Source organism: Podarcis pityusensis (assembly GCF_964106645.2).
Source record: "Podarcis pityusensis genome assembly, chromosome: 6".
Classification (NCBI taxonomy): domain Eukaryota; kingdom Metazoa; phylum Chordata; class Lepidosauria; order Squamata; family Lacertidae; genus Podarcis; species Podarcis pityusensis.
This window is the reverse complement of record NC_138030.1, coordinates 18,567,063-18,580,440: the sequence shown is the minus strand read 5'-3', so window position 1 is coordinate 18,580,440 and position 13,378 is coordinate 18,567,063. Positions and strand designations below refer to the sequence as shown.

Genomic DNA, 13,378 nt, shown 5'->3' with positions numbered 1-13,378 from the left:
TTTACTGGAGTTAAATACCATCTATATACCATTTTCATGTACTTTTCCTTTAACGCACAGCATGCTGTAAACTTAATATCAACCTTCCTTAGCTTTCCCCATGCCTCAGATTTTTCCTCAAGGTTTACTCCTGAAGCCTTTTTCATGAATTGGTACAGCTGCCAGGCAAGTGGAGGTTTAGATAAAGACATTTTCCAAGGGGAGTAGTTTGTCTTCGTTGGTTTGTTCTGCAATGCACTCCTTGTCTGCCTGACTTCTACTCCATCCATAACCATGTCTCATGACTGTGGTCCATTTCACACTTGCCTCCTGTCCAGGGGCTAACTCTTGTTGGGCAACTTGTTGAAGGCCCCTCCTCTCCCTTCTTAAGGTTTATTACCAGATTTGAGCCATACAGGCCTTCAAAGAGAGGACACCCCTTTAAAAAAAACAAACAAACAGGGGCCTGTTTCAGAATACTGTCCTCCAGCAAATGTTGATGACTGATGACAGCTATTAAATAATTTGGATTGAAGTGATGGTGATCTAACTAAATGGCTGCCCTCTGATTTTTCGAATGAAATGTTGTGTTAATTTTCTCCCCCCCCCCCCCGCGCCAGTTTTGCCAGCCACGCTTGCATTGGTTTCCAGGAATTTGGTGGAATCAGGCAAAACAGGATGATGATGAGTGCCTCTTTCCAACCAATGAATGTAGAATGGCTGCATTTTTGCCGAGTTCCGTTGATGGTTGTTTGTAGATTCATTGTTTGCTTTCTGTGTGTAGAGAAATGTGAGTGTGTGTGAGAGAGTTTATTTTAGAGTTCTGCCCACTTCCTGGCATTTGTCTGTTTATCTTTCTTTAGTTCGGGAAGAGCAAGGACAACAGAAAATTTGGACAAGGGAGGAACTAGAATTTTTCTACAGCACTCATGCAATGAGCGAGTTTCTAATGTGAATATACACAAGTCTGTTTATAGTAATGATTTGGAATAAGTTAACTTAGCAAGGTGTTGTTCTTTTTTTAAAAAAAGTATTAAAGTAAACCAATATATCATGTTAAATATTTCTTCTGCTAAACATAATAAAACAAAACCATGATTTTATACAACTGATGTGCTACAATGAGAGATGAAGTCTCAGAAGGCCTGATGAGATGGTCTGTTATCAGTTTCCCATAATGGAGAGCAGGAAAATCAAAGTTGGAGCTCAAAGGAGGAGATGAATAGTGGGAAAATCCAATTCAGTTTGCATTTAAAACATGAGCCTACTCAATTCGCACTTCAGTAATAGTCACGGGTTCTGGAATTATAAAAGTGGAAGAAAAAAATTTTCTCTAGCCATTTTCTGCATGCCATGCATAATTTTATACACTTCTGTCATGTTGCCTCTTAATTGACTTTTCTCTAAACTAAAAAAAAAAGGCCTAAATGCTGCAATCTTTCCTCATAGAGAAGTTCCTCCAACTTGGGCTGCTCTCCTGAAACAGGATCCACAGTGGTGCTGGAGGTCTCCATGAAGTCCTAGTCTACTTCCTTGGATGAGGCCCACCCCTGGGCTCCATCTGCCTGATACATTTAAAGCAGTATCAGGCACACCAAAATCCTAGGGGCAGAGGTGCCTTCAGCCCCCTCAAAATCTGCTGGCCCTCTCCATGTTGAGGGGGCGGGAATGGCGGAGCATGGAGCAGTTCGGTGGCTGGCTCCTCCTGAGCGCGAGAGGGGAAGCCATGCCACACTGGGCTCCGTCACACGTGTGACGTCACGCACGTGTCAGGTGCATGACATCGCATGTGTGTGGCGTGTGACAGGCACATGATCTCACACACGTGCAACATGCGCCACACACCAGACGTCACACTCATGTGGCACACACTGCCCGCCCCCCAATCCTGGGTGCAAGACGGGGCCTCATACCACTTTAAACAGTCATTGCTTCCCCCAAAGAATCCTGGGAACTGTGGTTTGTAAAGGGTGCTTAGTTGCTAGGAGAACCCCTAGTTCTCCTACAATTCCCAGAATGCCCTGGGAAGACAGATTGATGGTTAAACCACACTGAGGTTCCAACTCCCATCAGTCCCAGACAGCATGACCAGCAACACCTGAAAGACCACTGGCTTCTCGTCCAGTGAGAAAGAAACCCACCACGACCCAAACATCCTGTTTTACTGGAAGGTGAAACCATTTTTTATCCTGCACAGCCCTTCGAACAGAGGACTGTTTGGGGTAACTGACTCTTCCAGAAACATGATGGGGTGAGGGGGGACCCTAAATTTTCTGTGATATAAGCATGCATCACGCTCATTCTTCCCATTTTGATTCATATGTAGTGCACCTCAGCTATGAGAATTTTGGGAAAGACTAAGATGGTCCTTGCTTATTGTAATACATTGGCTCCAAAAGCTTTTCTTGGAAATTATAGTGTTGCTGAATGAATGACTGAATCATGTTGGCTCCTGATACAAAACATTCTGAAAACTTAAATTACCATCAACAGCAAGAAAGGAAATAAGGAACATACTTGCGGCTCTCAATACCCAAAAGGCATTCCAACAGCTGCCAGAAAGTATCAGCCTTGTTTAATACAAGACCATCTTCCTGTTAAATAAAACAGAGATGTTAATGTGGAATAATGGAGCAATTATGTAGAATCTGATAGCAGGAGGCAAGCTGAATGGGAATGACAGCTAACCTCCCCATTTGTAAATGGAGAACCAGTCTACTGGAACTGCTGCTTGTTAGCCAAACGCAATTACAGAGTTGTATTCACAACGCCAGAGTGCAGGGACATTGTGGATCTTGTTTACAGATACTGTAGATCTTACAAGAACTGAGCAGGAAAATGATGTCACTGTAGCTCATCTTCAAATCCGGAATACACTGATCACAGGTGAAATGCCTTGGCTTAGCTGAAAAATGAAACTCAGAGTCCCATTCCACAGGTTTCAAAATTGGTAGGTCTGTAGGGTCCTTTCTATTCTACAATTTGCAAATGTGTGTTGTGCGCCAGTCTATATAATAATTGCAAATGTGAGTTTTTAATGACCGCTTCATAACTGGCACATCTTTTTAAAAAAAAAAAAACCCCAGCTAAGCCTTAAAAATTTATAATGACATTTTTGCAGGAAATTAATACTCATAATCCCTACTTAAGTTTATAACTATACGCTGGATAAGACATAAGCAGAATAATCCTGTATTCATATCACGGCAGGAGTAGAGGTAGCTCTACTTGGCCCTGGCACATCTGTACCAACTAAGGGGAGCATTACATACTGGACCAATAGCCTGAGTCAACCAACTCTTTTGTCCCTCCTCTCTTCCCTGCAACCCATGTGACACCCTTTATGTTGCTTGATAGGTCAAGCTGGCCAAGTAAAATCCTATCAGGACTCAATGCCCTCTCCAGTCCTCAGGGATGGACCTTAGTAATATGCCTGTGCGAGACCAACATTTGACGCCCTCCCCGCAGATCTTATGGTGCTGGCTTAAGGTAGACTTTGGGAAAGAGCATGGTTAATATTAAAATGCACCTGGGGGGGATTATCCGTTTGATTTCCTTTTGTTTTTAATTTTGTTTGGTGTTTTGTGTTTTGATTTTGTATTTTTGTGTTGTGAACCGCCCTGAGATCTTCAGATGAAGGGTGAGATACAAATTTATTATTGTATTTTAGTGTTCTGTTGGAAGCCGCTGAGAGTGGCTGGGGAAACCCAGCCAGATGGGCGGGGTATAAATAAATAAATTATTATTATTATTATTATTATTATTATTATTATTATTATTTAAAGAATATTAATGATAATCCCAATCTTCCACTCCCTAGCAACACAGAAACAGTGATTGATCAGCATCCAGGAGAGTGGATCTTGAACAGGAAAGATACCGTTTTGTTTTATTTGTGTGTGTGTGTGTGTGTGTGTGTGTGCGCGCGCGCGCTTTACTGTAACATATTATAGATAACCAGTGCTTTTATTCCTAAAAAAATGTTTAGGGGTACTCTCATTTTCCTACTCCTATTTAAATACTGCTCCTCGATGAGGCCAAACTTAGATGCACAAAATGTTTAGGGGTATGCGTCCCCCTGTGTCTCCCCCAGAAAAAAGCACTGTAGATAGCTATGTGTTTGTTTAATTGTTCACCGCCTTATGAGAAAATTCACAAAAGGCAAGCAATACATTTATAAAATAAAAACAAGGTAAACTCTAATCTAAAATAAAAAGGGTTGTGTATGGGGTCGCTCCACTAAAGCTCTTGAGAGTGGCTTGACAGCGGAATAGCAGGTGCAGGGTTGTTTATGACACACACTCCATGCTACAGACACCTTCACCTGTTGCACAACTGTCTGTCATGAAACTTGCACCTGGAGCAAGTAGCTTAACAGCCAGCCTAGAGGAGCAGCTGCTCTTAGCAGCATCACTGTTACGGCTTATGGGGCAAGACCCCATGGTTTGCATGTAGTAGGATGTGGGATGGATGCCGCATTAGTGGGAAAGCAACCCGTGGAGAGCCAAGGGAGACATTGGCCTGGTTCACACATAACACTAAGACATAGTTAATGTTAACCATAGTTAATAAACCATAGTTGAAGCTGTGGTGCCTGGCAGATAACCACCTAAACCTTATGCCACAGAGCAGCCAAGCCTAGAGAGCTGTTGGGATTCTTTTGCTACTCTTCACTCGTGGCGCTGTAGCTTTTGGTCAGAGATGGCTCATTAATCACGATTAAGAAGGAGGTTTGAGTTTGCACATAATGGTAAGCTATGGTTAACGGCTGATCGCCGAAGAATTGATGCTTTTGGGGTTTTTTGAAAATAATATTTATTACTTTTCCAACAATTTAAACACACCAAAAAAAAATAAAAAGAAGAAAAAGCAATACAACACATTAAACTAACAAAACAAAACAAAAACAGTTTAAAAAAACATCAAACAATTTCAATATCTTATCTTTCATTCACTTATTTCCGTGGCCTCCTCACACCTCCCTTTTTGAATTCCACTTCTGTTGATTGTTTCAGCAATTCTTTTCCATCTTCCTCTGCTTTCTATCCTTTAATTATTTTAACAGATTCTAGCCTTATTTTTCGCTTTGATACTCTGTTAATCTATTTATGCTTAATTCCTTATAACATTTCTACTAAAGCCATATAACTTCATTCCAACATTTTTCTAACATTCATTAATTTTACAATATTTCTGTAAATAGTCTTTAAACTTTTTCCAGTCTTCTTCCACCGACTCTTCTCCCTGGTCTCGGATTCTGCCAGTCATTTCCGCCAATTCCATATAGTCCATCAACTTCATCTGCCATTCTTCCCGAGTGGGTAAATCTTGTGTCTTCCAATACTTCGCGATGAGTATTCTTGCTGCTGTTGTCGCATACATAAAAAAAGTTCTATCCTTCTTTGACACCAATTGGCCAACCATGCCCAGGAGAAAGGCCTCTGGTTTCTTCAGAAAGGTATATTTAAATACCTTTTTCATTTCGTTATAGATCATCTCCCAGAATGTCTTAATCCTTGGGCATGTCCACCAAAGGTGAAAGAATGTACCTTCACCATCTGGTCCTGGAGATTTACCTAATTGCATATTCTGGATGGCCCCTTCCACCTCCATAATTGATGCTTTTGAATTATGGTGCTGGAGGAGACTCTTGAGAGTCCCATGGACTCCAAGAATATTAAACCTATCCATTCTTAAGGAAATCAGCCCTGAGTGCTCACTGGAAGGACAGATCCTGAAGCTGAGGCTCCAATACTTTGGTCTCCTCATGAGAAGAGAAGACTCCCTGGAAAAGACCCTGATGTTGGGAAAGATGGAGGGCACAAGGAGAAGAGGACGACAGAGGATGAGATGGTTGGATAGTATTCTCGAAGCTACCAGCATGAGTTTGACCAAACTGTGGGAGGCAGTGGAAGACAGAAGTGCCTGGCGTGCTCTGGTCTATGGGGTCACGAAGAGTCGGACACGACTAGACGACTAAACAACAACAACAAATGGTTAACATTCCAGGAGGTTTGTACACCAAACTTTGGTTAATGAGAGAACTCATCTGGGTTCATCCATAAGCCATGTTTTACTAAACCATAGGTAAAGGTAAAGGTACCCCTGCCCGTACGGGCCAGTCGTGTCCGACTCTAGGGTTGTGCGCCCATCTCACTTAAGAGGCCGGGGGCCAGCGCTGTCCGGAGACACTTCCGGGTCACGTAGCCAGCGTGACGAAGCTGCTCTGGCGAGCCAGCACCAGCGCAGCACACGGAAACGCCGTTTACCTTCCCGCTAGAAAGCGGTACCTATTTATCTACTTGCACTTAGGGGTGCTTTCGAACTGCTAGGTGGGCAGGAGCTGGGACCGAAAGACGGGAGCTCACCCCACCGCGGGGATTCGAACCGCCGACCATATGATCGACAAGTCCTAGGCACTGAGGTTTTACCCACAGCGCCACCCGCGTCCCTTACTAAACCATAGTACTGTATAATAAAGCATTGGACCTTGCAATCGTAATCCGAGGCCCTTTTTCCTGTGGCCCCTCCACAAGAGGCCGGGGGGGGGGGGTAGCAACACAAGAACAGGCATTTTCTGCAGTGACTCTTGTGGATTGCTCTTCTTAGAGTACCATTGTTATATATATTTAGGCACCAGGCAAAAAACATTCCTCTATAACCAGGCCTTTGACCTTGAACTATCTGTGGCCTTTTAGAAATGGGTGGGATGTTTCTAATTTATTTCTTTTTTCCCCTCTTGGATTTAATGTATATCAATGTGGGTAGTAGAGTCTATTGGCTCAGTTGTAAATTGCTTGGAGTTGCCTGGGCAAGAAAAAGCAAATGACAAATTCAAATAATAAAAAGTTTGTGAACCAGGACAAAGAGAGTAATGAGTCGCATACAGCAGGCCCTGAGCATGGACGCAAAGTATAAGTTTTCGTGTGTGAATGGTCCAGGTTAATGTAGGTAATCATCACATTTTGTATTTTCTACACTTTTGTCTCCTTGTGACCAGACTATTTACAATTCCCTTCCTCCCAGTTATATGTACAGGTATATGCACCTGCAACGTGGGGCAAAGTGGGATGTAGCCCATGAAAGCTTATGCCTTACTAAATTGGTTATTCTTTAAGGTTCACAACTCTTTCGTAATTGTTATTGCAACAGATTAACATGCCCATGCCACTAGAAACCATAAAAGAAATAGGTTTTAACATGGCGTTCATCTGATGAAGTAGTCTCTCGTCTACCCGGGTACCCAACGGAGAAAACCCTTCACAAAAAAAGAGTTGGGACTACAACTCCCATAATGCCAGAGCATTATGGATGGGGCTGATGAGAGCTGTAGTCCACAATATTGGATGGCCCCACATTGGCTACGCCGCTGCTTATGAAGTCTCGAAGGTGCCACAAGACCCACAAATGTTGTCTTTTCTCCCTAAGATCTAAACCCTCTGCTTTCCCAGAACGGGAACGCCGGCAGTAAAGGGGTCGCGGGGGGAAACCTGCGAAAGTAAACGCAACAAAAATCGCCCACCTCTTACAATAAAAAGGAGCGGGCGGTGTGGAGGCGGGGGATCCCTTTGCAATTCTCTCTCTCGCTCTCTTTTGCAAGAAGGAGCCTAGATCAGCACGGGAATCTCCTGCACTGGGGCCCAACCCTTTTCCGAAACGAGAAACGCCGCAGAGCTCAAGCGCAACATGCACGGGCGAGCCGACGCCTCCGTCTCGCGCAACTTCCCCCTCCCCGGCCATCCCAGGAAGCGAGCTATTGGAGGGTGCTCTGCACACGCTCAGAGGCTCTCTTGGCTTCTATCCCCCGCCCCTTTGCCCTGGGCGGCCCAGCTCATCCGAGCTCTTTGCTCCACCCCGGGCAGACTCCGCCCTGCGCGCCCTGCTCTCTCCCCTCCTCGCTCGGAGGCCGGCCTTGCGCCCTCCTTCCTCGGCCTCGCCTCTCTTGGGGAGGCGGCGAGGAGGCCGTCCCGGAAGGCTCGGGGGCCGGGCCGCTTGCGTCGCTTCCCGTGGGCTGGCGAAGGGAAGGGGAGAAGCGGAGGGAAGGGGAGGCGCTGCCCATGCAGAGCAGGCAGCAAGAGCCGCCGCGGCGCTCCGGGGAGCAGCCGGAGCTGGAGCAGCCCAGGGCAGCGGGAGACGCCGTGGAGGAGCCGGAGGAGGAAGAGGCGGAGGAGCCCGGCCGGGCCCGGGCCCCCTACGCCATGGAGATCGAGAAGGAGTTCCGCCGGCTCGACCAGGCCGACAGCTGGGCCGCCATCTACCAGGTGAGCCGGGGCCGGGCGCGGAGAAGAAGCCAGGCGGGGAGCGCCGGCGCCCGGGAGCGCGACTGAGCAAGCTCGGGCTCCTCCGTCCTCCGCCGCCGCCGCCGCCCCATTGTCCGCCCTTCCCCACCTCTCCACCCCCAACTCCTTTTTCTGCTGCCCTAGAGACTCGCCCCTTGCCTCGGGCTCCTTGCCCCTGCTCCTTCCTCTCACTCATAATAGAGTTTTGTGTTACTTTAAAAAAAACTGCATTTCTCCTCAGCCTTAATTTTGGGTTGTGTGTGTGTATGGAGAGCCCCCCCTCCTCCTCCTGCCCCACTTTCTGACCCCCTTTCCCTTGTTGCTTGGCTAGCATGGAAGACATAGAAGGGAGCGCATTGTGTGCGCTCGCCGGTTTGGGTCAGCTTCCCTTTTGAGGCATCTCCCTGTCAGGTTCTGTCGAGCCCTTTAGAGATTATGCTGCTACAATTGTGGGTCTTGTTGGTGTGTTTTATTTTTATCTCATTTCTAACACATCTGCTTTGGGAAGCGTGAGAGAGGCTCCGTTGTTTTTATCCTTGTTCTACCCCTCGAAGCAATGCTCTTTCTTTCCAAACCCCTCCAGCGTCTCTGCCCCCTTGTACAAGGTTTCTTGGGGGCTGGGGAGGGGGACTGACTCTTGGCATGCCCTCCCAGACATGTCTGTGCGCAATCTGCTTAGGATAACTCTTTTCTCCGTTTGTTCTTCCCTAATTAACAGCTTCCTACAACAGGAATAGTCGAGCCCATCGTTCTGCCCTGCCAAGAAATAATTCTAGTACTGTAATCCCTTTTCCCCTTGTGAAGAAGAGTGTTACTCTACTTGTCTTCCAGTAGTCTAGGTTTAGAATTAAATAACATTTTTTACATCCTTCCCCTGCCAAGGACATTAAGAGTTGTTTGCGTCTCAATTCCACAAGCATATTTTGCTTTATTGTCCTATATTCCTATATATTCTTGTACTAATAAGGGTAGCCTACCTGGAACCTGAATAACCTGAATATCTTTTTGTGTGTGGATATTTTGTGATACATGCGTATGTATTAGCTTGAACCTTTTTTTTTATCCTTGTTTTTTTGTCAGTCTTTATAATGCTGACTTTAATTTTGAAAATGTTCCCTAACGCTATTGCATAACAGTGGTCTGAAGATTGGAGTCATGCTCATATATTTAACAAGTTTTTTGGAACAATTCTCTTCTCGAGTAAGTTGCATTAGGTAGAAAGTAACAGGCAAGAATAGTCACTGAAATCAGTTGCCATTATTATAAAAAATGATTGTATATCTTTTAATAACTGTGCACAAATACTTGTACAAATATTTTGCTGCCTCGGGGTTTTGGGTGAATCAATGGTGTGGTTGAAAGGAGAGCTTTCTCCCCAATTCTTTAATGAGCATCTGTTTTGGCATGGCGTTTGTAAGATGTGTTTTAATGGATATTGATGGGGTTTTAGTTCATACGCTGCCAGGCTAAATCAATATGTGAGATTGGGCTTTGCTACTACTCCCTTTGCAGGGGAGGTGAATGTATTTATACCTTGCCCTGGGGCTTTTGGAGAATGGAAAGGTTGCAAAATCAATTCCTTTCCTTCCGGTTATGTTATGAAGGATTGAGGGAAATATTTTGCATAACTTGGAAGGTGAGCAATGATGTTTGCACCACTGAACTAGAAATCAAGACTGCAGGCCTTTGCAGAGTTAAGCCCATTGATTACAGCTGGTTTCAACACACCTAGCTGCAAGTAGGATTGGGATGCACAATTGGTTTAGGTTTGTGCATGCCTTGGGGTAGGGGGTTGCTCTTTTTCCTGCACTGCAGGGGGTTGGACTAGATGATCCTTGGGGTGTCCCTTTCAATTCTACAATTCCGTGATTCTTCTTGTGGCATTTATGTTCTTCAGTGTGTTATGAAAGTGAGAATTTTGTTACCCCCTGCCCAAATGTCCTTGGAACAGAAGATACCGTGAAGGGACAACACTGAGAAAGGACTTTGCAAAATGCATTAGACCAGTGTAGCTGTTACTTTTGCTTTAATCTAATTTTGTCCTTTCCTCGTAGCTTCATTGTATAGTATCACTTGGATGGTAAATTATGTCAGCCAAAGTAAGGAAATTAGGTCAAGGTGGCTGCTCCACTCTCTCTCTAGTCTTACACCATGTGCTTTGCATAAAATCGCTCCTTAATGTGGTAGCACTTCACAGCGTTTCTGAGCACTTCGCTGCTAAAAGCACAGTAGGCACATTTAAGAGAGTGCTGCAAAACTTAACTGCTAATTCTTAGAAAAATGTCTACACTTGTTCCACGATCGCAGCTTCAAGTTCAGTTCAGGTCAGAAATAAACACTGGCATCTTTTGGCCTTGGAGAAATGCATCTAAATGTTTTCTCTAGTGCACTTGTCACTGAAGAACACTTAAATTCTCACCTGTGCTGGGGTCAGTAGAGCTGTCAGGTATTGAATAGACCATGGAGCTGAACTGCCTAACCTCCCCCATCCCACCCCCGCTTCAGTCTTACACAGAGTCATCCAGTTCCTGAATAAACCAGCAAACTTCACAGCAGTTTGAAATATTTAGGTTCACCAAGTCCTTCAATGGAAATGTGGGCGGGTTGCTCAGTTTTGACACAAAGGTACATGCTGCATGTGGGATCATTGCCACGTTCTTTTATCAAGCCAGCTTGCCTTTGCAGTAAATTGTTCTCAAAAAACTCCTTCGTTTTCAAAGACTTTCCTCAGTCGCCTGTTCATCTGTCCTCCCCGCACCCGAAAAACAACCTTTGCCGCAGTGGTCTTCCCTTCGCTGTTTCTTACCTAGCCAAATCCATTCGCTTCATCTCTGTGGTGCTGGCCTTTGGGGGCTCCTAGGTGGGCTGCCAGGTGTGTGTGTAACACCCATAAAACAAACAGACCTGTGGTATAGTCCATGTGGCAGAAGCAAATTATGAATCGATGGGATGGCACCTTGCCCCCGTTAGCTGTACAGTGGTACCTCTACTTACGTTCACCTCCAGTTACGTATCCTTCGGGATACGTACGAGGCAAACCTGGAAGTATTTTTCCGGGTTTCGCCGCGCGCACATGCGCAGAAGCGCTCTACCGCCACATGCAGAGAAGTTGTCTCTCCACTTGCAGAAACCTCAGTATCCGACTGGAGCTCCGGAACGGATCTTGTCTGCAGCCGGAGGAATCACTGTACTCATTCCTCTCCACTTCCGGTTTAGCAATAAGCTTCGCCCAATTCTGACTGTGAAAAGTGAAAGTGCAGCTTATATTCGCGACATTACAGTATGCAGCCAGGAGCATAGGGCAAACAGTGCCAGGAGGGTGGCAAAGCGGCGACTGCCCCACGCACAGTCCCCCGTCCTCTCCCCCAGGGCTGGGAAGGGAGAGAGCAATGAAGGGGCAATGCAGTGCAGCTCCCGCCACCCTGCTCAGTGTGCAGCCAGGAGCAGCGAGGAATGGAGCGGCTTATATCGGGGGGGGGGTTTCCTCCCCCCCGCTCACCAATTTTAAAGGTGTGGCTTATATTCAGGTGCAGCTTATATTCGGGCCAATACGGTACTTTGAGGCTTCAAAGCACATTCATTTCAGTAATCCTTGAGTGCCACCCAGGTGCAAAAAATGGCACCCAGACTTCAGGAGGTGCTTGCAAATAGAGAATCTTTAGGTGTAAAAGGTGCCTGGCACCCTGCTAATTTCGAACCCAGGCTGGCACTAAATAAATATTAATAACGTAGTACAGGCAACTCCCAGTTTACCTAGGAATTACCTTTCATGGCACTGCGTGTTTAAGTGAAATTGTATATATTTGAAACTCCACTTAAAACGGCCTGCAAATGCCCCATTCCCCCCACTTCCCTGTTCCCCCATATCTGATGCGTCTAAAGTGGTCCCTGCCTGCGGTAAACTCATTATCCAATATTTGTGTGGGGCTCAGGGGGTCTGGGGTTGTTACGTCTTTCCTTACCTTGGTCATAGGACTGGAATAAAACACTATGCCTTCAGTTTTATAGGCTGTTTTATAGGCCGCTTGCCTTTAGAGGCCTTTGGTCAGGGCTCAGCCTGACTCCCCTTCCCTTTTGGTATAAGAACTAGTACGAAAGAGGCCTCCCAGTATTCTCACAGGGACATATAAGATCAGCGTTCACCGTTGGGCCTGATGAGCATTTACTGTTCCCAACCCAAATCCTGCGGAAAGCCATCTAATTCAGATTTTAATTCTATCCTGATTTGTTTTTAAGAGGTGATTTAATTATTGTTTGATTTTATATCAATGTTTATATTTGACGTTAGCCGCTCTGAGCCCGGTCTCTGCCAGGGAGGGCGGGATACAAATAAAAGTTGTTTAGTATTATTATTATTATTATTATTTATTATTATACATGAACTTTTAATAAAAGAGTATGCTGTCTTTAGAAGCATGTAGTATGCATGCAACTCCAGACTATATGTTGAGTGTTACATTTTCTGATTATCCTTTTGCTCTCCTCCATTGGAAATAACTAATCACAACAACTGGTTCCCAAGGTCTAGGAAGAATTAAAATCATTGTAGAACAGCTGCCTATGGTGGAGTTCTAGGCCTTGCCTTGACTGGAGTTGTGCAGTGGAATGGTGGTCTATGTACACCCATCTGTGGCTTTACATAAAAGTAAATGTGTGCTGAACACTAGCAAGTAAGTCCACAGACACGTCAAGTTTACACAAATGTTTACTTCCCATGCATACCTATGTGAAAACAAATTCTTGCACGCAGATAAATTACAGCACAATCTGTTCCTCTTCCAGAAGCTTTTCTGCCTGGTGGTTGTGCTGATTTGCCAAAAGTTACTAGCTGAGCGACTATTTTCATGCCAACACTAAAGGCCAGCTGTAATAATCTATGAAAGTGTCTGGCTATATATATATGTATTTATGTATGTATAGCTTGGGTGGCACTGGAAGAGTCTGGGATGTTGAGTATGGGCTTCAACAGGAGGGAGAAACCAGGAAAAAGCGGAAGTAGGCAGCTTCTGTGATTTATTGAATGTGCTTTATTGATTTTTCCTCCCTAATCAAATATTTCAGTTCAACTACTTTTGGCTAATGGGGAAAAAAACCTTTTGATGGATTTATGTTGCATGAAA

At 45.1% G+C, this 13,378-nt stretch overlaps 1 protein-coding gene and 1 long non-coding RNA gene across 4 annotated transcripts in view; one reads left to right on the top strand and one right to left on the bottom strand.

Moving 5' to 3' along the window:
* LOC308480292 lies at positions 1 to 7,812 on the bottom strand. 2 transcript variants are annotated; one of them, XR_013988001.1, is made up of 3 exons: positions 7,502 to 7,812; positions 2,497 to 2,573; positions 1 to 1,278 (listed from the first exon to the last, which is right to left on the bottom strand). It is a non-coding gene; the product is annotated as an uncharacterized lncRNA (long non-coding RNA). The 2 variants fall into 2 exon arrangements; XR_013988002.1 differs by having other exon boundaries at positions 7,509 to 7,812.
* A 126-nt stretch (positions 7,813 to 7,938) lies between these two features.
* PTPN1 (protein tyrosine phosphatase non-receptor type 1) overlaps positions 7,939 to 13,378 on the top strand; it is an 89,600-nt gene continuing 84,160 nt past the window's right edge. The window contains exon 1 of one of the 2 annotated variants that reach the window (XM_081011341.1): positions 7,939 to 8,240. In XM_081011341.1, coding sequence (XP_080867467.1) covers positions 8,037 to 8,240 — 204 coding nt within the window. In that variant the 5' untranslated portion in view covers positions 7,939 to 8,036. The remainder of the gene's footprint in view (positions 8,241 to 13,378) is intronic. The other variant, XM_081011340.1, reaches the window with a different exon arrangement.